The 26887-nt window shown below is 32.3% G+C and overlaps 1 protein-coding gene across 5 annotated transcripts in view; it reads left to right on the forward strand.

Annotated features, from left to right (window-relative positions):
* The window catches only part of Myo10A (unconventional myosin 10A), a 194019-nt gene that overhangs the window by 123135 nt on the left and 43997 nt on the right, over positions 1-26887 (forward strand). For all 5 annotated transcript variants that reach the window (XM_076417412.1, XM_076417448.1, XM_076417438.1 and 2 more), the window contains 7 exons: positions 43-242; positions 306-514; positions 2704-2800; positions 7147-7313; positions 7378-7593; positions 9907-10151; positions 10215-10448. In XM_076417412.1, the coding sequence (XP_076273527.1) occupies positions 43-242; positions 306-514; positions 2704-2800; positions 7147-7313; positions 7378-7593; positions 9907-10151; positions 10215-10448 (1368 nt within the window). The remainder of the gene's footprint in view (positions 1-42; positions 243-305; positions 515-2703; positions 2801-7146; positions 7314-7377; positions 7594-9906; positions 10152-10214; positions 10449-26887) is intronic.

Below are 26887 nucleotides of genomic sequence, written 5' to 3' on the forward strand. Positions count from 1 at the left end.
CATATATATAGTCTTTTTTTAACAATTATTCATTTATTTTAGAGTCCACACAATGGTAGTAAATCACCAACGCAACAAAGCTGGGTGAGCAGCAACTGGAAACCTGGTCCTCCACCACCTCCTATAGGCCCGAGCTCATTACCTCCGGCACCCCCTGAACCGGCACCATCTCCACCTGTAACTCGAGCCAATCAACCACCACCACCTGTGGAACCAGTACGAGACAGCTTTAAGAGTCACAGGTAAATGAATATTGTTTAATCATATTTTATATAAAAAGACAACGTTCTTAACTTGTTTTCCAGGGATTTCATTTCTCAGAAACAAGAGCGCGATCAACTTCACCAATCCTCATCGTTCATGGCGCAACGTCAAGACAGGGACACATTTGGAGTGCATCAAAACAGAGTCATTAATCAGAATAACTCCAAAAGAAATTCGTTCAGCGCTAACTGGGAAGTACAAAGCAACATCACGGAAAATCATAATGACGCTACCAGTTGGGCTCAAGAAGGTATTATTTTATTTCTATTACTATTAATTTAGAAACGGTAATTTTCGATTTTACTAGTATATAACAGGTCAATTGAAAAGTCCCCGGCCTGAAACATAGTTGGTTCTAGTAGAATTAAATCCATATCTTTTTAGTTAGCCGTAACCCTCAAAAGATACGTGTATGAATTTGAGCTCACGGATCATTAGTTTGTGAATTATAACATTTTGAGTGAAACAACTTTTGTTATTGTGAAAAAAATGGGTAAAAAGGAATTTCGCGTGTTTATAAAATATTGCTTTTTGAATGGAAAACATACAGTTGAAGCAAAAACTTGGCTTGATGCTGAGTTTCCGGACACTGCTCCAAGAAAATCAACCATCAAGGATTGGTATGCTATGTTTAGACGTGGTGAAATCAACACTGAAGACGGTGAACGCAGTGGACGCCCAAAAGAGGTTGTTACCGACAAAAACATTTAAAAAATCCACAAAAGGATTTTCAATAACCGTAAATTGATATTGAATGAAACAGCAGACACTCTTTAAGATATCAGCTGAACGTGTACATCATATCATTCATGAATATTTGGGTATGAGAAAGCTCTATTCAAAGTGGGTGTCGCGCGAGCTCACTTTTGACTAAAAACAACGACGATTTGATGATTCGACGCAGTGTTTCAAGATGATCAAGCGTAATAACCCCGAGTTTTTGCGTCGATATGTGACAATGGATGAAACATGGCTCAATCACTCCGAAGTCCAATCGACAGTCATCCGAGTGGACTGCACACGATGAACCCGCTCCAAGGCGTGGGAAAACGCAGCAGTCAGCTGGTAAGGCTATGCCGTCTGTTTTTTGGGATGCGCATGGAATAATATTCATTGACTAACTTGAAAAAGGAAGGACCATAAACAGCGACTATTACATAGCGTTATTGGACCGTTTGAAGAACGAAATCACCGTAAAACGGCTGCATTTGAAGAAAAACGAAGTGCTGCTTCACCAAGTTAATGCACCATTTCACAAATCAGTGGAAACGATGGCAAAAATCAATGAATTGGGCTTCGAATTGCTTGCTCATCCACCGTATTTTCCAGATCTGACCCCCAGCAACTATTTCTTGTTCTCAGATCTCAAAAGAATGCTCGCTGTGAAGAAATTTTCGTCGAATAAAGAGATGATCGCCGTAACGGAGGCCTATTCTGAAGCAAAGGACAAATCGTACTACAAAAATGGTATTGAAAAGTTGGAGGGTCGCTATAATCAGTGTATCACCCTCGAAGGGAATTAGGTTGAATTTAAAAAAAATTTGTCAAAAACTGTGTTTTACTGTGGTAAGCCGGGGACTTTTCAACTGACCTGTTATCTACTGTATGTTAAAATGAATTTGCACAATCTAATAACAATACTAACTCAAATTTGAATATTCCTTTATGATTTATAATCCCCTTATTTACTTTTTTAATTTCACTTTCTTTATTATTATTGTTAACTTGTATTCTACATCTCATATTACACCAGTTGATCAAATCAAGCCTTCTACTTCTACAAGCTATGGCACTTCGGCTATAAAATTACAGGAACAGCAATACCGAAGAAGAACCAATTTAAGAACTAACAAAATTATGTAACTGACAATGAATTTTTACTTACCCTGTGATACTTGCAAAAATGATTAGTACAGTTTATATTTTATAAATACCATATCCCACCTTAATGATGGAATATTTGAAATAATGTTCTATTCTATAATGAACAAGAAGACATCGATTATAACATTGTGAATTTCCTTTTGTTTTGCTAAAAGAAAGGAGCCACACTTTTAACTTCATGAAAGTCCAACAGAAGCAGAGTTAGTTTTACATATGTTGTGAATAAATATACAGCCGAACATAGAACCTCCCCCTTTCTTGAAGTCGGTTAAAAGTAAAAGTATGCCCAAGTTTTAGACATCTTGAATTGACACCATATGAGTTTTATCTAATTTCCAATAGTAAACGTATATTTAAAAACAAATTTTAAACCGTTGATACTTATTGATGGATGATAAAAGGAGATACGGCATGAAAAACTCCATAGTAGTCTGAATTCATAATTCTTCGTAGATATTGACGTCATAGAAGTCAATTTAACCTTTGCTAACTTATGGTCACACTTCATATAATTCGCGAATATTAACTAATGAGTATTTTGCGTTGTGATTTCAGATAGTGACAGACATGATGGTCGTATATCAAGGGACAGTTGGGAATTAGCTGAATCAACAACTATAACTTCAATTGAACCTCGAGAGGTTGAACGAAGGTAAGAAGAGTGATTAAATCAAATCATTTAATTTATAACTAGCGTCTTTTTACTCAGTTAAGAATATAAAAAATAAAATAATGCCAATATTATATTTTAACATCTCAGCTTAAATCAACTAGTGCGTTTATTTTCTTTATAAAGCAGTTTAATTTAGATCTTATGTTATCGAAAAAGAAATAAAATGTAACGTCTAAAAATTAGAAAGTATATTTTTTCTAAACCGCAACTTTTTTGGTTCGGTTTAATTGAATGAAAATTAAATCGATTTATTTTTTTTTAGAATCTACAATATTTCGTGTTCAGTTATTGTTCTTAAAAAGCATTATAACTTGAAATAAATAAGCTATAAGTAAACCATCATCAAGTTTTATTGAGTACGGTTTTTCAAACTTAGAAGACCAACATTATTAATATTTTTTAAGAAATTCCATGGTTTTTAATTTTAAAGTTATTTTGTTTATTATTTTACTTAATTGGGTTTTAGGCTTAATCTTAACCTTCTGTAATATACTATAGGTTAGACTAAAAAAAAATACCAACCAGATATACAAAAACACACCACTTCACTCACAAATTATGGAGAATTATGTTTTATATATTCATAGAGTATTTTATGTATACATTTTGTGACAACCATAGAGTAATATATAGAGTGTTAACTTAATACAAATAATTTCAAAAGTGTTTTGCGTGGTCTCAGCAGGAAGGCTTTTCGTTCTTTCATACTGAAAGCAGAGCAGCACAGCTGAAAGTCTCTGTCTGTTTATATTTTACGTGAACAAGTCAACACACAAACGTATTGAGGCAAGTTATAATAATTTTTAGAATGTTATTGTGAAAATTATGGAACGGATAATTATAACAGTTAAATCGTATGATATGCGTTAGAATGGAGAAAACATACCAAAAAATAATAGTTTAAAGAACTGCAACAAAAAATTAAAATGTATGATATATATATAATAATTGCTGTTGTGTTTTTATTATGGTAAAATCGAGGGGTTAAAAAGACAGCTTAAGCATGTATTAACAATATAATAAAACAAGCATGATAATCTCCTGTCTATAAAATCAAGCTCATCTTATTGGTCTACAAAATTGTATTATATTATTTGTTGTTAATATATTTTATTAACATCCTTTAACATCCTATAACTTTGAAGAGGTTATCTCGGTTAAGGAACCTTAAGCCAAAATATTAATTATAAGTATCTTAACCAATATAGATTTGTTTGAAGTAAATAAACCCCTTCAAAATAATTAAGTTTTATATTGATGGTACGTGACAAACAACTTTTTAAAGGATAATAAAACTTTTCATGTAATATAATCACAATTACCTTCAATGTAATTTTACCACCGCCCAATTTGGACACATTACACATTTTGGTTTTAAAGGGTGGGTAATATTTTCATGATTTCTTCTGTTGTATTCCTGTAAATAATAACACATGACGAACACAAATTCTTTATACAAGTATACAATACAAATATTATAATATATATAATCGTATACGTACCAGGTAAAAGCAATGCTGAGTCACACACACATACATCCTTAATCTAGCTAACTTGGGTTGTTTCTTCCAAGGAAAACTACGTCTGGTTTTTTATTTCCGCACATACACTGGGTACATAACACTTCTGCGAATGAAGATACATTATAATCAAATAATAGTGATTATATTTAAGACTCAAAAGATGGAGTCATAAACAAACTGAAACAAACAATCGGGTTATAGAAATGAGCCAATCAAATGCCTGTGTAGGCCTATTCAAATGAGCCAATCAAAAAAGTGGTCTCAGAGCCAGCATTGGTGGGACCACGCAAAACATTTCCACGGTTTCGCCTATTTAAGTAAAACCTCTATCTATACTCCATGGTGACAACAATGTTTGTTGAATTACTGCATCAATCATGGCAACATATAGTGGTGACGTTTCTAGGTTAGAAAAAGGATTATTAAAAATCAAGCATGTTAAGAATTACATTCTAAAATTCGACCTAAATGATTAAACTAGCTAAACAGTGACAACTACCCTGGCTTTTAGAGCTTTACGCTATATGGAATCTACTAATAGAAATAAATGTTACTTAAGACTGCCTTAAGGGGGAAATAAGTGTAGGACGACCTATTTCGGGCCATTTTTAGACAAATATTAACTAATTAAGAATAAATTTATTTTATTTATATCTTGAGAACATATTGTATCTGAATTTCAGAATGTACAAAATAAATTTTTCAAAACTTTTTTTAATGACACAATGAAGTTATCGGCTGCCATTCGTTCTTGAAAGTTTTCATCCTGATAGGCGATTTGTGTATATTATTTTGTATCACTATTTTCATCTGAAATAAATTTTCCAATAAAGTTAGTTTTTTTAAGTGTCTCTTCTACGTGAACTAACCTTAAATATATCGCAAAATATTTTTTCGGAATGTTAAAATCTAGTACGATTTTTTACCATTTTTTTTCATTTACACGTAATAAAGAACTTACGAAAAAAAATAAATTTTTTCTTAGTTTCTAGTTCATTTCATGATGTTTGGATAAAAACGCTAAGAGATAGAACGTACAAAAATTCAAAAAACATATTTTCGAGAAAAACACGTTTTGCGGCAGTAATTAATTAATTTAATCAACTTACTAATTAATCAGCTATCCCCGCATCCTATTGCAGTCCTTTATCAGCTTCATATGCGTCATTTTCCTCTTGCTACTTTTCTTTTCGAGCTTCTTTACTGTCCAGAGAGCTTACCAACAGTAATATTAAGTTCGTTCAGAATGGTTAATCACTGGAAGTTCCTTCATTAAATAAGCACGCAGACAAATATGCCGAGACTTAAACGATTTTTAAACCAAAATGCAAATATTTCGGATAAAATCGCCAAACTATTTATAAATAATTCCCCAATGAATTTTAATTTTATTTATTTTCACTTTCTTCTTCTTTTTTATATTTTCTATTCTTCTTCTTCTTCAGTTTTACTACAGCTAATAATAACTGTATTAAAAACTGTAGGCTTGAACCATGAACCATGAAACACACGATATGAAAGTTAAGTTAGAGATAATTTTAAAATGCAAATATCCTTGCTGGGTCGCTAATATTTTTATAAATTTACATCAAAAATCTCTATTGTCAAAAGAAACAAAGAATTCTTCCAATATCACTCCGTACTACGACACGCGCTCCCCCCATTTGACCGGAGGACGCATATTAAAACGTTTATAGCCGGCTTGGTGGCGCAGTGGTAAAGGCTGTTGCGATAGCCGCGGGTTCGAATCCTGCTAGGGAATGGTCGTAAATTTGTGATTGTCCTAGGCAAGAGTGTAAAATCCGACAAAGAAAATTATCCTAGTCACGCCAGTAACCAGACTGGGTAAGGCCGGATGTCTTCGGGCTTAATGCTGAGAACCGTAGTTCGGAGCCCACGTTAAACTGTAGGTCGAGTCCAGATAAACTCATGGTTGGTAAAAGGAGACTTTCTGAAAAAAGAATTTTATTATGAAATTTTCAAACTATATTCTTCAATAGTTGTTCTATCGATTTAGGGAGCAAAAAAAAAGAATTGTTGTAAGCCTCTACATCTATTTTCCCTCTTAAGATAGTTAGAGCTTTTGCAAATATCGGTACTAATGAATAGTTATGATTAGTGAAATCAAGATAAAAAAATTATAATTTAATCGCTTAATATTCAATTATTTTTTTGAACTCGTTATTGAATAAAATAAATTAAAATATAAATAAAAATGAGGAATGCTGATAAAAGCGTTGAATATAATTATATCTACAAGATATATATTATTTTAGTAAATACAAACCGCTGTTACACACGAATTAAAATAATTGCTTTTATTTATTCAAAATTATCAGGAAGACTGTTGCGAAGATATGATCTACGGACAAAATACTATTGTCAATTTATTCTATCGCTTAATTGCGCAACCATACCAATCTTCCTAGTTCATTCAAGATACGAGAGAAAGGAAAAGTATTTAAAAAATTGATACGGTTTCACTATGTTATTGCAAAATATACATTACCAGGTAAAGGCGGTGATGTAAGAATCCCGTACAAGGTATTATCGAAATGTTTATTGGCACAAAACATTGATATCATTTTGTCTTGCCGCTTCTTGATGTTGTGCTCGCGTAATATCCGTGCGTAAACTCTAACAATTGCGTCTTTACCAGAGCGATTTTCATTTGTTTACACGTTAATTCGTTAGCGACTACCCATCGAAGTGTCCCGGTATTTTGTTTTATGCAACGATCGAATCGGTATCGATGGCTCTTACTCAATGAGTCGCGAATAATATCCTTATTTTACGTCGCAGGTGGGAAAGAGACGAACGAAAATACGACAAACCCAAGAACCAAAGCATCGAACCGGCAGAAAGACCCACATTTCGAACGCACCAGCTGAACAAGAGCGCCTTGGAGAGGGAAAAGAAGCATTCCTTGGCATCGACGGCCATGACTGACAAGACTGACCGTCACGAAGGTACTGTTCGTTATAGCACGATCCTGTGACCGCTCCTCCTCCACTAACCGCCGTTTATTTTCAGTGCAAGAATGGCCCGAATTCATGAGACCGATCAAGACTCCTCCATCGAAATCGCCGGTCAACATTCAACCGGTTGACGATGAAATTGAAGAGCCGAGATCACCCACCAGTCCCAGTAGGCTTCTACCGCTGGGATCATCGGCCTACGTAACTTACAACAGAGTATCCTGGTTGTTAAGGGTGAGGAAGGAGTATTTCTCTCCATCGGAACCTCTTGGTAATTATGTGTGATATTTATTTTTTTAGTTGTTTATTATAGAAATCTAGTAAATTAATACTAACAAGTTATTTTTTTAATCCAAATTTGCTAGAGAAGATAGACACTTTGGGCTTAACATCTATGCCACTGCTTTTAATGTGAGTTTTACTTATAACTTCAGTGAATTAGATCAAACAGTTTTACTTTTTTTAATCTTCTGAGTAAGCTACCATCATTTAGGGGCTGGAAAACATCAACATTTATGTACTGATGGAGCCTCGATCCATGTGATTGACCATAGTCCTTGATAACGTTATTGATGGTTCCTACCTTCAAGTCCTTACACAGATCGTCATTATGAATACATCGTGAAGCATCAACAATACCTCACGGTCCCTTGTTTTGGAATTTTTGTGGGATATTTATATTGTTTTAGCTGGTACAACCCCAGAGTTGAACACTATAAGTTGACACAGTATTCAAAGGTTGTTGGTAAAGCAAAACCTTGTTATATACTGATGCTGGATTAAAACCCAATAACCCAATAACCAGTACATTTTTTGTAATTAGGTTTCACTTCTTCGCATGTTTTCTTAACATGTGGCTTCCGCCTGAATTTATCATCATAGGATTACTTGCTGAATCATATATACTGGAATATGCTTGATTTATTGTTGGTGAAACTTTTTTTGCGCCATTTTTCTATCCAACATTATATTTCGACAATAGCTACTTGTAACTCTTCAGTTGTTTTAATGTTTTCTTCAATGCCTAGGCTTTCCATTAAATATAGCCAAGGCCCTAGTGTACAGCAAATGAAGCATTGATCCCAATACACTTCCTTGAGGCACACCTGCTTGTATTTTCCTCAAGTCAGAATGGGCATCTTATTGTTGACCCCAAAATTTTTGAATATCGATCAGGGATTTTAATCTTATACTTTAAACCCTAATTTCAAACTTTATCGAAAGCTTGAACATCTAAAAATATTGCAGAACAAACTTCATTTTCTCCTAGTAATTTTTTTATGGCCTTGGTAATTCTGTGAAACAGATCAATAGTGAAATATTGTTTTCCGTAATCCAGTTGATGATCCGCTATAAGTTAATTTTCTTCAATGGTTGATTTTATTCTCATATAAGATTTTAAATATTTTTTCTTTTTCTTAAATATTATTTTGGCATTAGTGGCAATAGTGAAATTGCTCGGTACGACTCTGATACATATTGCAGTCTAAATTAAGAACTTATTAGGCTTATGAATCTTAATTAGTTATTTTCTTGGAAGCTTCTTTAATATTTTCCTGGTAATAAGGTCGAAACTAGGAGTCTTTTTGCTCTAATATCATTTTGCCAAGTGACATTTCCTGCCCAATGGCAAAAGGTAATGATTGAACTTCATACACTGTATAGAGTTGAAAGATTCTCTGAAGATGGTCTGAAGTTTTGTAGCCTTCTACTGATTTTCTGTAGTCCAGCTCGCATCATTATTTTTATTGGAGCACTTTGATTTGACATGGTAGGTCCTTTTAAGTTTTTGGTAGCCCTTCATAGCTGAGTATTCAGCACTAGTATAACTAGCAAGTCCACGGAGCAATTCACTCATGGTAACATTATTTAGTTGTTTAATTAAATGTATCAGTTGGGATGTCGATTATTCAGCTAATGAACTAGGTTCGGAACTATTTCTAGGATTTCTTTATAGTAGTTATTACTGTTTAGCTTCCGTCTGATTTCTGAGGTATTTTGCAACGCTGAGTGCGGAATATCCTTGATCTTATATGATTACCTGAAAATCTAGTTTTTATTCAGTCTATACCCAGTCTCTCAAGTTTCTTTTAAACTCTTCTTCTTCTTTTAAACAGATAGCAATTACTTGGCTTTAAAAGAATGTACTAAAGGATGTATAAAGGATGTAAAAGGATCTTGAAGATTTTAGTTCTAAGTTATCTTCAATTTGCATATAATTGTTTGAAATCTTTTAATTCATGTGGAAATCCAGCAGGTCTGTGAACTTGCCTTTAACAATTTTCTACACTTGATTGCAATTAGTTTCTATCCTCTATCTGTATGTTTATTATTGTAGTCACCACCTATATTAAATCGATTTCCCATAATATTAATAGAGTGTTTATATCTAATTGGATACTGTGTTTTGATGGGCTATGTAAACTGGCTACTTTGATGGTGTCGTTCTTAGTTATACTATTCACAGCCCTAGCCTGAATATCTTCTGATTTCTATCTCGAATTTAATTTCTTCAAAATGTCGTATATTTTCTTTTATTATAATTAATTTATTTCAAAATTTCTGATGGGGTTTTATTTTGCAGGTCCTCTTAATGCACTGCATCTGATTTTCTGTCAAATCGCCGCTGACGTTTACGGAGTCACGCCCTGTATAAGACTGACAGCTAGCGAGAAACGCGCCGGTGTTAATATGCTCTCTGGATACGGAGTGACCGCGGAGAATTTCACCAGCTCCCATCGAGCCAACATCAAGAGGAACGTCATCGAGCTCGCGAGGACGTGGCCTTTGTATTTCGCTCGACTGTTTCCAGTTTCTGGCGCAGCTCAGGTACCCAAAATCACGAAATAATCATCACTCCAATCATCACTAATATTGTATGTGATTCATCAGCTCTCTGAGGTCCAGCTAGTGGCAGTATCGCACTGGGGCGTCCATCTCGTTAAGCGCGAACCAACCCAGCTTCAGGTGATTAAGTCCTTTGCTTTGAACGAGATTGCGGCCTGTACGGCTCCGCGACCTACCACCGTGAGCTTGGATGGACCTCAAGGAAAGATCAGTTTGCATACCCCTAGGGCACAACAAGTGTCGGAGATGGTTAGCAGATTCTGCGCGGAATATAGAAAGGTAAGTGGATGAGCTTATGTTTAGTTCGTTAGGATCTTTCATTATTGATTTCTTTATTTAAGAATATGGTAGTAGTGTTTTATTACCGCAGAATTTTTCTATAATTATTGAATTTATGTAATTATATTGTCTCAACTTTTTTCATCTCATTTTTTCATCAGTATTTTTACACAGCGCTCTAGTAACTACTCAAGCAAATGACTGACAGTACTTAAATAATTTACCTGCCAGAAAGGACTTAAGAGCATGACAATCGAAGAAAAAAAATGGGACTTAAGTTTCTAATTTTTATGCATTTAACCAAGCCCATTCTTTCCCATGATTACGGGTTTAATGACATTTTAACAATTAGAAATTATGATAACATAGACGTTAACATCACACTGCTCAAATAATGGAATATTTTTAGTACCAAATCAAAGGAGGTAGTCAAATGTATACTATCGTGTATAACAGATGTAGAGCATCGCATTGAAATAGTCTTTTGTCATAAGCCTCACACGGTATTCAATGATCTTCAGCGCTTCATTCAGCTTCAGCGGAAAATTGAAGTAAAAAGGAAAAATTCCGACAAATGCGATTTACTCGGTACAAATTCAGATATTTTCAACACACTGAAAATATTTTTGTATATACCGTGCGTGCTTCAACATAAAGTTGTTTACAAATCTACCCAATATCATTTAATAGACAGTAACACCATCTGTAGTGAATCGTTTAAAATTAATTTATAGACCGACATACAAATAATACATCTAATAAACTCTAACTCCAAAGTTATAATTGCCGTCGAATGTGAGTGAAATTATTTTTAGTATGTTTACTATTATCAGAATACATTTACGGATTTATTTCTATGAATTAACGTAATAGAATCGCTCGTCGATGGTGTTATATCTAACGTTGGGATCTATCGACTGAAAACAGTCGAAACAGTCGATAGTCGCAAGACAGTCGAAACAGTCGATAGTCAAAAAAATAGCGACTGAAAATAGTAATTACTATTTTCAAATGCACGGTTCGACTGTTTTTTTCCGATCGTGATGTCAGACAAAGATGTACGAATTCTTGTCTGTTAAAATGTGAGATAGGAAAGGACGGAGATAAATGCTTGGAGCAGTTAATTTTAAATGTCTTTATATTCTCCAATGGTAGTATAAGCGAGACAGAGATGTATATATATATATATATATTCATTCCGTACAAACTGTGATGCTCTTCTTAATAGCCAACAAAATATGAAAGTAGAGATTTCCTATCAGAAAATGTATTTATTACAAATATTTAATATACTTTATTCACCTCTTTATTGTTAATATTTTTAAAAGAAATTTAACAACTGCTACTGTAAAAAACTCTTCAAATCTTTTGGATCTATGCAATTTCTGAAACCCTTAGAACCTAATTTTAGTTTTCAAGATTTTAGCAAAAAAGTTTCGACAAACAAGAGGCTTGGACAAAAATCGTGAAAGTTTATCAAAAAACTATTACCTATTATACCAGTCCAAAGTATTACCTGTTATGCCAGTCAAAAGTATCTTACTATTTACCATTTACAATTTAATTTTTTGCCCTCGAAAACTAGCGTTCCAAAATGCTGCTATATTAATTTACAATATATAGTTATTCACAAGCAAACTACAAAAAAAAACATAAAACTACATATAAATCTATACAAGCATAAATTCGGCGCATTACTTTCAAGGTCGTGGCTAGGACGGAAGGCCACAGTCGAATGAACTAGTAGAACCGAAAATAGTAACTAAAAGTAAACGACTGAAACAGTCGATAGTAAATATTAATAAAAACAGTCGATCCAAAAATAGCGACTGAAAACAGTCGACTGAAAACAGTTACTAGTAAAAACAGTCCAAAAATAGCGACTGAAATAGTCGATGGTAAAAAGTAATCAATTACTGAACAGTCGATAGTCGATATCAGTCGATTGTTCCCAACACTAGTTATATCATCTAAATATATTAATCTCATATAAATTATTTCCAAGTTTATGGGTTTATTCGAGATTCTGAATTAATTATTGTTTTTTAGTTGTAAATTTTAAAAAATCTTTAATTTATTACCTTTTTATTTATAAATAATTTATTTTTCAAAATACTTTTCGTTGTTAGGTTCTGTTTCCCATAATTCCAGTAGTATTTTAAATTCCACATTGCGATAACTTCACCGTTTTGGATATTCAAGAGTTGAATATTTACACAAAAATACAAACACTTGTCCAGCTCGTATAGCGTCAATCGGAATAAGTTGTGATCGATAGGGACAAGGTCTGCTAAATAAGAGGAATAACAAATAGGTTCACAATGAAAAATTTAATCGAAATTCAGTTTTTGCCGAAATATGATAAGTTGTCTTTTAATATACAGTTCAAAAAAATTAACTGCGGTGCAGTGTCCTATTTTTGTAATATTAACAACAAATGAAGACTGAATATAGATTTTGATGTTGCGATTTATGAAATTATGAACTATAAAATGATTTTTTTAGAACTATTAATTTAGGAATGTGCCATTAGTAGACATCTGCCTGCATCAATCCAATATATGACTTTACTAATATTTCTTGCTAATTTGAGAGAGAGATGAACCATTTGTAAGTCTTGTTAAAGGTTAAAGATTACTTATGGTCAAGAATGGATTAGCAAAAAAGTCATAAGAAATCTTACTGCCATTTCTGTCTTTTACAACAAAGTTTTCTAATAATTTATAATACATGTTTTATAACTTTAACACTGTTCTTTAAATAATTTTCCGTAACTAATCCATAAATAGTTAACAATGTCAATTCTGTTGCGATTATTTACGTTAAATCATCAAATTATTGACTTTATTTAACTCATATAAAATGTCAAAGGAGTAACAAGGATGAAAACTTAACGGATTTTAATTTTAACGTAATCATACTATTCGCTCAAAAAAAGGTGCTTATCAGAAGTTCGCACGAAGACGCAAAAAATTCATGGCGCCTCCTTGTCCGCACCATTTCCTATATCAATCAAAAGAAAAAGTTTCATAAATAAAAATTTAAATATATAATATATGTTAAATATATAATTTATTCATCAACGTAATGTCCATCAAGAGCCACACGATCATTCCAGTGATACTCCACCACAAAATAGGCCTGTCACTAGTTGCTATCCACTTAGATGACGACTGTTTCGATTCCGGTGTGAAGTGATGGATCTATTTCTCATCTATTGTCACATATCAACAAAAATACAGGTTTGTTACCTTTAAATATGGCCAAACACTGCTCCGAATCATCAACACGTTCTTGTTTTCGGTCAACAGTCATCAAACATGGCACCCACTTTGAACAGAGCTTTTATTGTTGTTTCTAATGGAGCGGAAGCCGTATAAGACTATTCAAGCCATTGCTTCGCTTAAACGGGATTCTTTCCCATCAAAAAGCGATGTAAAATTAAAACACGATATTGTTTTTGATCCATTGTTTTAAAAATAAGAAAAGCAGTATCACTCTTGGCTTTCTTCTGAAGGTTAGTACCAACTGAAAAAGCGGCGAATTCAATAAAAGTGCCATCTATGTGTTAGGCCCGAAACCTTTCAGGCAATGCGTTAAAAATTCCTATATATTTACTAATTAAAATTATATGATTTGGCTAATGAGACTTATTTCATATTTCTTATAACATAAAATTTGTTAGTTACTCAATGAATAATATTTACACCTAGTTTAGAAACAAAGTTAAAAAAATGTGATTGAATATTCAGCAGAAATTAACAGGATAGGTAGAAACAGAAATCCATTTGCCGCGTGCGCGTCCGAGCACGTACGACCAAAAACGTACGCACCCGCATCCGATGTATGTTTTTCTTAACGAGAGAGATTCGACAAACAACCATAGAAATAAAAATTACTTGTTGTCGTCAATTTTATATATTGCGCTACCTAATTTTAAGCATCATTAGAAACGAAAAATCTGATTCGCCATGCAACAGATGTGCGAAATGAAATCTTTAACACCCCGACGTTACACTTATTACGATTATTACTAATCACTGGTTGAACTTTAGGAAAGTTCTTTAGAATATCATCTCCGATTAGGAACATAAACTAGACTTTCTCTTCAGGACCGAAATAGTAAAATGAAATTTTATGTCTGTTATAAAATAGTTACAAAATTGTCATAAAATTGGAAACATCTCGTTGACGTTGAAAATGTTGCAGTTACAAAATAAAATGATTAGTTACCGAAAATGAGTTAATTGGTTATGGTTTTCTGGTGTAAACGCTTAACGATTGTTGATAGATGGGAGGATTATTTAAATAAACCCTAATACAATTACTTCGATTAATTCAAGACTAAGCAAACCATTACGAACATAACATATTTCACAGTCTAGTTCTTGTATCTTATTATTTTTAATTGATTGAGTGACGCAGCGGATATAAAAGTTCAACCTCTCGCCTTTCGGCATGATAATATGACGTATTATATTCGTCTAATATTAGGTGTTAGGCCAGTGTAACTGGTACATTCGAATTTTGTTCTAATTTGAATAATTGCTATATATATTCAAGATAAATTGATATAATTGTACGGTTACAGTATATTAGTATGAGAGTTTGAAAACTAATATTAGCTATTTGCATATATTCTTTTTTTTTTCATTAAAAAAAATACTTTTATTGATAACAATATATATCATTCAAAATAACAGGTCAATTGAAAAGTCTCCGGCCTGACACATAAATGGCGCTACAAGAATTAAATGCATATTTTTTTTAGTTAGCCCTAGCCCTCACAGGATGCGTGTATGAATTTGGCATCTGTCGGATCATTAGTTTGTTAATTATAGCATTTTGAGTAAAGCAACTTCTGTTATTGTGAAAAAATAGATAAAAAGGAATTTCGCGTGTTGATAAAATATTATTTTTTGAAGGGAAAAAATACAGTTGAAGCAAAAACTTGGCTTTTCCGGATACTGCCCCGGGAAAATCAACCTTCAAGGATTGGTATGCTAAGTTTAGACGTGGTGAAATGAGCACCGAAGGCTGTGAATGCAGTGGAGCTCAAAAGCGGTATAAAAGTGGTTGTTACAGACCAGAGCATTAAAAAAATCGACAAAATGATTTTGGATGACAGTATATTGAAACTGAATGAAATAGCAGACTCTCTAAAGATATTAACTGAACATATACATCATATCATTCACGAATATTTGAGTATGAGAAAGCTCTGGGAAAAGTGGGTGCCGCGCGAGCTCACTTTTGACCAAAAACAACGTCAACTCGTCGTGATTCGTAGCAGTGTTTGAAGATGATCAAGCGTAATAAACCCGAGTTTTTGCGTCGATATGTCACAATGGACGAAACATGACTCCATCATTTCACTCCGAAGTCCAATCGACAGTCATCCGAGTGGACTGCACACGATGAACCCGCTCCAAAGCGTGGGAAAACGCAACAGTCGGCTGGCATGGTTATGGCGTCTGTATTGTCGGATGCGCATGGAATAATGTTCCCTGGCTACCTTAAAAAAGGAAAGACCATCAACAGCGACTATTACATAGCGTTATTGGACCGTTTGAAGGACGAAATTGCCGAAAAACGGCCGCATTTGAAGAAAAAGAAAGTGCTGCTTTATCAAGACAATGCACCGTGTCAAAAATCCATAAATTGGACTTCGAATTGCTTCCTCATCCACCGTATTCTACAGATCTGGCCCCCAGCGGCTATTTCCTGTTCTCAGATATCAAAAGAATGCTCGCTATAAAGAAATTTTCGTCGACTGAAGAGATGATCGCCGAAACTGAGGCCTATTTTGAAGAAAAGGGCAAATCATACTACGAAAATGGGAAGGGAATTATGTTGAATAAAAAAAAATTGCCAAAAAATGTGTTTTACTATGGTAGACCAGGGACTTTTCAATTGACCTGCTTTTCTAATATTTTTTGTTTCATTTAAGAAGATGCATTTATTAGTAACAATGTATATCATTCAAAATATGTTCCATGATTTTCCACAACTTTTTATCATCTTTCTCGCAAAATGGCAATACAATGTCCAAAGACCTATGTTGATTTGGCAGTGATCGAATCATCATCCCATTTCTTCAGCATTTCGTAACTGTATGTGAGCCAATGCTGCGTTAATCTGAACAAGTTATTATCGTATCAGAAAACACACTCTCTGGTGAGAATGCAGAAGAACTTTCCACTCGAGCTGTAATAGTGTAATCTTCACTTCATTCTTGCATCGTGTGCCACTCTGGAGAATGATTTTATGTTGATTACACGCTATTGTTTTTTTTTGTCACAATATGTCGTGTCGTTCACTTTATTCAAATGGTGTCCTGATATCTGGAGGCCGTTGGTAGCTGGACTTTTATTCGGTTTTGGTCTCTTAACTACATTAGACCTTGCAGATATATCCCACCAGATGCAGAGCAAGGCTTTATAGCCGCAAATATAACGCCGCGATGTCGATATAAATGAATTTTCTGGATTAATCTATGACGTTTGGGATCGTCGTAGTAGATACACTTTTCACTCATTGTCAATATAATCCATTGTCGTCGAACTCTTAATCCTCTAAGCCGTTATTTGCCAGCGATATGGAAACAGCTACTTTCAGAAAATCGCTGAAACCAAAACCGACAATTGGAATATGACGAAGCAGCATTATCATAAGTCTCTAAAAGTATTTGATAGGCTTCTAGAGCAGATTTATCCAGACCAAACTGTAACACTAATGAATGTCAAAAATGGAGTTAAAAATTGCAAGGCAAAAACACTTTGTAGGTCGATTTAACATTATTTCAAAGCGAAAACATATTTACAAGATTATAAAGACTTTACAACAGGGAACTCAATAATATTAAGATCAACAATGCTGACCGGTCATAATCGGAATTATTTCGGAAAAAATAAAAAATTCAAGTATACATTTTCCACAGAAAAAAAACAATCGAAAATCTAACTACTGTTTAGGAGGAATCAAGTCGAATTTCTAAAAAATTTCTCAAGATGAATTTAAGATAAATTTTCTTGCAAAACCATGAATATTTTATATCTTAAGTTTAATATATTTATAGGTTAAAATATTTTAGTTGAAAACCAGTTTAAAATAACTGATGATAGGAATCAATGATAACAGCAAAATCCCCTATAAGAAATTCTAATTTATATGATAAAAGTTGAAAATTTAAGTGATTAATGCTCATAAATTAAAAAATACGTATAGGTTATCTAGGAAAAATAATTAATTATTAATACTAAATTATTACACAAGCAATTATTCTTAAAATTTGTACACTTTTTATTTTCACATTTACATCTGGCACTAACATATTAGCCTGTTTATGATATAATTTTATGATTGATACTGATTATGATTGACTGTTATTGATGATGTGACTGATGAAATCGAATATTTCATTAAAGAATAAAAAAGATCTGTTCAACTTAACAATAGCATTTTTTACAATTGTATAAGTAGGTAATTAGCAAGAAATAAGTGTATATAAAAATAGATCTTTCAGTAACTTATCTCCCAATAAAAATATTTTTATTTCCGTCTCTTTTTTCTATTTTATCCATTTCAAGAATCAAGAAGCAGAAAAAAGAAAAAAAAACTGTTTTATTGAAATATTATAAAATCGTTTTTAGGCATTGGGGAGAAAGAATTAAGTAATTAAAAAATAAAAACGTTACAGTTACTTTGACACAATGTTACCTGAAATCGACAAAATGTAACGTCGTGTAAACAGCTTACATAATAAAAAAAATTGTAAATATTGTCCATTTTTATCTTTATAGCACAGCAAATCAGAGAGAAAGAGAAAAAATTAGAGAAAACTACAGTACTTGCAAATATGAAAAGGAATATGCAAAAAAATGACAGGATATTAGTGTTAGTTTTAATAGCAAATGAATATCATCATAGAATACTTTGTTCAAGTCAATCACCAAATATAAACAAAAAATAATGAAAATATATCATAGAAATGAAGGGGTTAAGTAATAATAATAATAATATTTTATGTGCCTGTATGTACTTCTCAACTGCGATGAACTACTTTCTGAATGTTGCATGCTCTTTTCTAATGAAGAGTCTTCCTAAATCATTTAAACATCATGAGATTATGACCACCTAAATTATAAGTTGCGACAGTACTTGTAAAGGTATTATTTACGGCTTTCATCAAGTCATCTTCATGACGTGCAACACTAAATTAAGTAAATAGTCAGACTATGTAAGAAATAGAATTTCTAAAAATTAATTATGTGGCATTTTCCCAACTAATTTGCATACAAAATACAAGTTTTAATTGCTGACGAGCTTTTATGCATTAATTTAAATAAAAACTGCGTTGATTTCTAAAGTCAATTAGACGATTTAATTGGACTTGTATAAGTAAGAACGGTGTTTTGTTATTATAATGTTATTAATATTCTGATTATTTATAAACGAGTTCCATTAATACATGTATCGTTTTTATTTATTTATTTACGCCTTTTCGAGTGATTTTCACCGTATTTTCTGGAAGGAAATACCCATTATTCTGTTTCTATTTATAATATGTAATTTATAGACGAAATAAAATTTCTCATATGATGTTATATTTTTTCAATACTTTCTCATTATTTATTTGCTATTATTTCATATATGATACAATGGATAATTTATTTTGATTATATTGTTTATATTTTGAGCATCTTAAAAATCGAATGCACGTCTGCAATTTGTTAAATTGAGTAACTGTTCGAGTATCTGCAAAGGCAATTAAATTTAATACTGAAGAGGTAATTAAATATGTATTATATTATAAATAAGTAATCAAATTTCAAAGAGATTTCCATCATTACCTTTGAAATAATTTTTAAACAAGTTGTATTTTTATACTATTTAACATATGTTCAATGACTATCTAGTAATTGGTGTTATAAAGGTATAACATTTTATTAATTCATACAATTTAGTAAATGCATCTAGTTATTGTTTACCACTCAATTATATAAGAAATATTGAGTTTTAACAAACCTTAATTATAGAGTACTTTTAGTCATTTATATTTTGTAAAAAACTCTACAATGATAAGTATTTATTTGACGGTAGTAATTTTTAAGTCACTTTAAATGCTCACAGAATAATGGAAATTATTTTTTACTTTTTGTTATTTATTATTTGAATCATTTTGCCAACCCTCTTTTCAGTAGCTGGTCTATAGGATTCTATACTAATACTTCAGTATTTTTATTAACAATTATGTTTCTCTTTTATTTGGTTATTTTCTTGTCTTTTCCTATTTTTCTTCTCTAATTGGTATAGTATTATCAATACTGTGGTATTCCTACTAAATTTCTTCTGATAACGTGAATTGCTTCTGACATTAGTGCTACTTCGCTACTAATTCATAGATTCGCCATTTTCTTGCTCTTTCAATAGACAATAGAGATAGACCAAATATAAATATTAAACCAAAGTCTAGAGAATATCGAGAATTAATAAAAAAATTAATTAACAAAACAATTAATTTTTATTTTTATAATTTATGATACCTTTTGAAACTTTTTTAAACGTATTAATATTATACATAATTACTAGTCATTGCCTACTAACTTAGAATTCTCCTCTAAAATTAGGTATTTAACCAAGAAAACCCATTGGCCCTTGGTTAGTCTTTTAGTCTGTTGTTTTATTAAAGTTTGTAGCACTCAGTGTTTTTACCATTTATTATACTTCAGTACACAAGACCACACGGTTTGGTTTTCTTGAATATGCGTTCTAGTTGAATGTTATCTAAGAGTTGCAGCACTTGGAGTTAACATGCAGAGGAATCAATCATCATCTTATTGAGAATTTCTTAATTTTCATTATGGAGGACTGCTCTTCTGCTCAGCTTGAATCCGAAAGTAATTGTTCCGATTGTACCTGCATTTAATATTTTTCAGGGCCTTATTTTTAAATACAACGCGGGGCAAAATACCCGCTATCATTTTGAATTCCTATAACTTTGTTCAAAAGAAAGATAAGTAAGTTTTGTTTTCATAAATAGTTTACTTGGTCTTTACATTTTCTTTACTTTTTCATTATGATTCAAAAATTATATCGGCATTTATTTTTAAGGCATTTCGGTTTTATTTAATGACATCCTACAACATATGAGGCTGAATTCCTTCAATTTCGTGACAAATATTGTCTTTAAGACGTTGAATCGTTTACGGCTTATTCACATAAACTTTTGATTTAAAAAAAACCCATAAGTAAAAGTCTGGTGCTTTTAAATTCGGAGATCAGGCTGGCCATGTTAAATCGTCAAAAAGTCTCTTCGCGAAAAGTCTTCTTGGAAAAATGTCATTCAATAATTGAATTGTTGAACGAGCTGTGTGGGCTATGGGCCCATCTTGCTGAGATCACATGTCATCTAGTCCTTGCTCTTCCATTTCAGGCACAAGAAAATTTCGAATCATACCTTGGTACCGTTCAGCAGTAACAGTAACTGCAACATCTTGGTCATTTTCAAAAAAATAGGGACCAATGATATTTCCAGTATGAATTCCACAACATACAGTTGTTTTTAGTGGATGCAATAATATTTCATGAATTAATTGAGGATTCTGTGTTCCCCAAAACCGACTGTTCTGTTTATTGACGTGGACACTGAGAAAAAAAGGGCTTTATTGCTCATTAACAATTTAGACAAAAAATCTTCGATTTTACCAGACAGCCTTAGGATTATATTACTGTACTCAACCCGCTGATCAGGATCTCTCGGTAGCAATTTTTGGACTAATTGAATTTTGTACGGAAATATTTTCAAATCAGTTTTCAAAATTCACCTTAAACTACACGCAGAAATGTGTAACTGGGAACCACGTTTCCGGATTTATGTTTCTGGAGAATCTGCAACACTATCGCGCACCAGAGTCACGTTTTCAGCCTTACGAGACGTCCGTTATCGTCCAGAACGAGGCCTGTCTGCTGGCGTATCGCACTGTCGAAAATTCGCACGTAAACGATAAATTGTGGTTTTATGAGGCACTGGACGATTAGGATATTTTTGACGTAATCTCCCCTGAGTGGCAATAATGAACCGACTATTTTCCATAAATATTGTCACTATTTCTGCTCGTTCTTTGCGTATATTTATCCATAATATCTTTTATTCGTCTATACAACACAATGGTTAAAGCGGAACTATTCTAAACGTCACGTAGCCAAGATGGCGCACAATCCAAATGGTACGGATTATGTATCCTATGTAACGGATGGGACTTTTGCCCTATCCGTTACATGTGTTATGTTAATACCATAAGTTCATATAAGTTTTAATATTTGCTTATCCAGCAGCAATTTATTATGTACAGATAATTTATATTTTCTTCCAAATAACCAATAACATTTTTTATGTTTCGATTCAAGTTCTTTTCTTTTTTTTTAATATGCACCTTCCCACAAAGTTTTATATCAAAATTGGTCCCAAGGTCCATAGCATTGTTACTGTATGGTATAATAGTATTATTCATATTTATTGACATATGAGTAGTTTGGTTGTAAATGAGTTCAATATGCACTGATTAACTCTAGTTGACTTTTATTCTTCATTCCTGAGTCCCCTTATTTATATAATTACTTGTATGTTTATTAACAAAATTAGTTATTACAGTAAATGTTGTCATAGCAACATTTTCTATTTGTGGTATATCACATGTATAGACCAGGTAAAGAACAATGCCTCAAAATACTGCCTTGAGGTACACCTTATTTCATTGTTAAACAAGCTTCTTGTTTAACTCTAAACATCCTGGCTGAGATGTAGGAATTTAAGAGATTGGTGCATTACTTCAGTCACATTTTATGAAGTGTATACATGGAGTCCCTTATGCGAGACTTGAGCTACGTCCCAGAATATAGGCGAGCAGAGATTTTTTGTATAAAACTTATTATTAGTCTTTGGAGAACTTAGATATTATTTGCAAAACTTTCGTATTCTGTATCATACATTAATTATCCTATACACTTTAAGTAACCACATAAATTTTTTGAAATCTCTGAATGTAAGTTATGAGACGTACAGATTAAAACAGATCATTTGAAATCACTTCACATGTTCAAATCATTTTCAAATAACTATTTTACTTTAATAGAAAGAAATAGCGACAATAGACTGTAATAAGACTGTAGGCTAACAGTATCAGTCTAATTCTATTTAAACATAAAGGAAACCCTTATAGTACAAACACATCACGTTAGTTGACGTTACACTCATTTCCAGTGTCTGATTTAGAATATCCTATGCGAATAGTGTGATAGTCGTGCTATATAACATGTAAATATCTTTAAACCATATATGTTTTTTAATAAAAGATAATAAGAAGTAAAACAAATAATAAGAACAATAAAATAATAGGTTGTTCCTGTTTCAAATGACTAATAGCCTTTTAACATATAGTAAAATAATTTTAAAAACTTAAATTTTCCACATTTTCAGGAGATATGTAACGATATCTTAAAAATTCTTTATGACTAAGTGCCGCATCTAATACACCTTCGAATATGCAAAAATTACACTCACGAAAAACGTATAAAAATAATTTAGATGATTTCTTTTCGGACATAAGCACACACAGAGTAAAAAATAATTACAGTGTTAATAGATGGGCACTTGTTGTTCTCCTCGTCATTAGATGCAACTAGCCATAACATCCGTGAGGTATTTCTGCAGATATCACCTGTTATACATCGCTGAAGCTTGGCCCAGATAAAAAACTTAGACGAGCCTACTATGGGATCATAACCCGACAAACCGGAATCTTGTTGTCGATTTTTCTATTCTAGTATTGTTACAATGTTGCTTTGGCGTTTCATAATTTGAATCTATATTAGCCTTTCTCTAAAAATAATATAATAGAGGAAAAATATAATTAGATACTGTTACAAACGTAATAATAAGCTTAATATTCATACACGTAATTCCGGCCGGTAACTAGCTTATGGGCGTTCGATGGTCATCCAGTGGGTCACCGTAACTATTAGAGCTCATCTAAACACCATCGCGATGTTCAGATGTTCCATCCACCACTCGATTTCCGACCGTGATACCGCAAACGTCTTCTCATCGACGGGCATCCTGTTTCGACAACTGTTACTCGGTCATAGCCAGCGCGCCTATCATGACCTGTCCAACGTGGTGATCGCGCCGGCATCAACACAAACAGCGAAACCGAAAAAATGAGCGTCGTCAGCTGGAAGAACGGTTCGAGGAATATCGGCGGGAAATTCTTGCGGGAAAACTTCAAGGCCAACTCTTTGGACAGTCTGGCGAACTCGTCAAATCAATCGGAATCTTTGAGCGACGAAAGTCAGGATTCCGATTCGGGCACCGAATCGAAGGTGAAGGGTTCGTTTCAAGTTAAGTGCGAGGTATATGCGGAAAAACCCTGCGGTAGTCTAAGGTGAGGGTGTGGAGTGTTCTGCCGATCAGTACCCGGGAGGTTTAGTACCATATCGTTATGATAACGAATAATAACGTGCCTTTAAAAGGCATTAAACCATAATGAATCATTGTATAATTCATTAAACATTACAAGTTAATCATATTTTACTAAATGTAAACCTAGGTTATTATGGAAAGATTTATTTTCGAAGCCAGAGTTTTGTTCAGCCAAGTTCATACAATTTATCCAATCTTCAATTTGTAACCAAATCTAATGACTTCAGGTACAATTGCAATATCAGAAATACAGTCCAAGTCTATTTATTTTGTTTTATGCTAATTCATTTTTAAATTAATTTAGTAATTTATTACCAATTTCATTCTTCATTATTCTGTTGCCCTTTTTGTATATTAGGCTTATCAATTAATTTTAAAGGATTCACAATATATATTGTTACTGTGTATTAAGCAGGTACATAGTGTGATCAAATGTATTAAGCTTCAAAGTTATTATTTTTTAGATGTTATTATTTCGATAAAACTTTTCTTTAATTTTTGTTGTCGGTGAATTTTTAATTTGTAACAATTTTCAAGAATTACACCAAATACCATTGCAACAGTCCATGAAATAGTGCAAATTGTCGACGTATATGCCCATTATTTCTTTGAAAATGACATCGATGCTAATATTATATCATAGCTTGAAAGGATAGTTGTGGTGGATATATGACAGATATCAGTCGGTCGTACACATACGTCGATAAACATATATAGATCGTTTGAATTATTATATTACATTGCATTTGCTTATAATAACATTTTACGTTAGAAATTAAAATAAATCTGTCTATGAAAAACAAATATAATTAATAATTAATAGAAAATATTTATAATTGGTATTATATATTTTATTACCAATTGCATTCTATATTATTCTGTTATTGTTTTAATATATTAGGCCTATAAGATAATTTTAAAAGGATTTACAACCGATATTGTTAATCAGGTATGTTAATGGCATCAGGTACATACGATATGATCGTATGTGATTAATATATGATCAAAAGTATTAAGCTGTAAAGTTGCTGTTTTTTACATGTTATTCTTTTGGTCAATGTCTTTTCCAGCCTTCGAAACAGTTAATAATTTATATTTCTAGAATAATCATTTAAGAGCATCTTCTTCTTAGATTCAGCTTTGACTTTCTACGTGAATCTAACTCACGAACCTAAATCATGGGATTAGGATGGCTGTAGGATGATGTGACTTAAACTTTTTAGAAAGAACTCTCACAAGCCAATATGACTCAAACAATGTCTACATCTAGTAAAAATGATACCATTTTGTCTCTAAAGCTATTTCTAATTTCTTTTTGTCAGGTTGTGCTTTTTTAAACCACTTATATATATATATATATATATATATATATATATATATATATATATATATATATATATATATATATAAAGACAAAAATACAAATAATACGATGTAAATATACAAGTTTGTCATGTATAATAAATTAATGTTAATTTTTTAACGAGTTGCCGTAAACAATTTTTTTGTTGTATATCCCCAAAAAAAAACTTGAATTACCGTACATCAAAAGCAGAAACATATGACAAGCGATAGTTAATATTTATAAGGTCAGCATGTGTTGTTATAAGAGTCATACCGTTGTTGGTTAAAAGAACATCATGATGGCTTGAAGCCAAGTTCAAGTAAAAATTTTATTAGTTTTATATTCATGTTTTTGAAGAAGTTACATACGAATGTTCTCAACGCAATAGAAATATTAATAACAAATGAGGATATTGAGGAATATTTTAAAATCGAAAAGAAAAATTAGATAACAAAAAGAGACCTTAAATAAATTTTTATAACAATTGTAATATGTTTGTGGTGCATAATATTATTATTAGTATATATCGAAAAACTGAATCTTCAAGATAGCTTAGTATTTGATGAATTAGCTGTTTTCAAACATTTACATGTGATGGGAAAAAGCCAAAAACAGGGAAAATTATTACCACAATAATCGACTAAAAGAGATTTCTATGGCGTATTTGGATTTCAGCCTGCTCACCAGACAGAGCTTCTTTTGATTACTATTCATACAGATCGATGCACCATGGCTTCATTCGAACACATAAGTGTTAAACAAATATCGCTACTTCGACATTTGTATAGTCATGTTACCAAAATAGGAAAAAGTTATAGAAACTGATGAAATTATTTTGATTAATATTGTATTAATTGTTTTAAATAAGTGCACTTTTTAAATGATCAGAATACATATAAGGACTTAATAAATATGCAATAGAAATAATGATAATAACAAATGCGGAGAATGTTTTAAAAGTAAGGTTAAAAGAAACTTTATTATAAGTAATGGATTATAACAAAATTAATATTTTGTAATTTTAATATCTACTTAATTTAATGCTAATTAAATAACGTCATAGAATGTTAAAATATGTGTCAATGTTGTGTTAATTATCAAGTAGCTAAGAATGAATATGCCACCTATTAACATATATACATTTTTGAAGTAATAAAATATACAATTTATTAATCGAGACAAATTTAATGATGTTACCAGTATTATAATGGGTATAATTAGAAAACTGAAACAGTATTTGTTTTGTAACGGTATGAAAAATACTCATTATTAAAATAGTGCCGCAGTTTTAAAATATTTGTTTAACTTGATGCTTATCAAATACTTGAGGTAACTTATTGTGAGGCTATTCTGTCACATATTAGCTCTCAAGTTGAGTTTCGCTGGATTAGTAGAGACAGCATTGTAATCAATGATAAAGAACATCCTGGATAGCCACACAAATTGAAAAACACTATTGTACATAAACCGTCATTATTGTTAACATAAAACTGAATGCACAAACGAACACAAAAAGTAAACTAACCGGAGAGTTTGAAGATATTCACAAGACTAGGGACTTGTTGAAAGTCATATAAACTATTTTTTTCTGGAGCTGTACAATTTTTTTTCAAT

The sequence above is a fragment of the Rhynchophorus ferrugineus genome, unplaced genomic scaffold (assembly GCF_030347505.1).
Source record: "Rhynchophorus ferrugineus isolate W39M unplaced genomic scaffold, kcgeb_rfMv2 rfM1, whole genome shotgun sequence".
NCBI lineage: Eukaryota > Metazoa > Arthropoda > Insecta > Coleoptera > Curculionidae > Rhynchophorus > Rhynchophorus ferrugineus.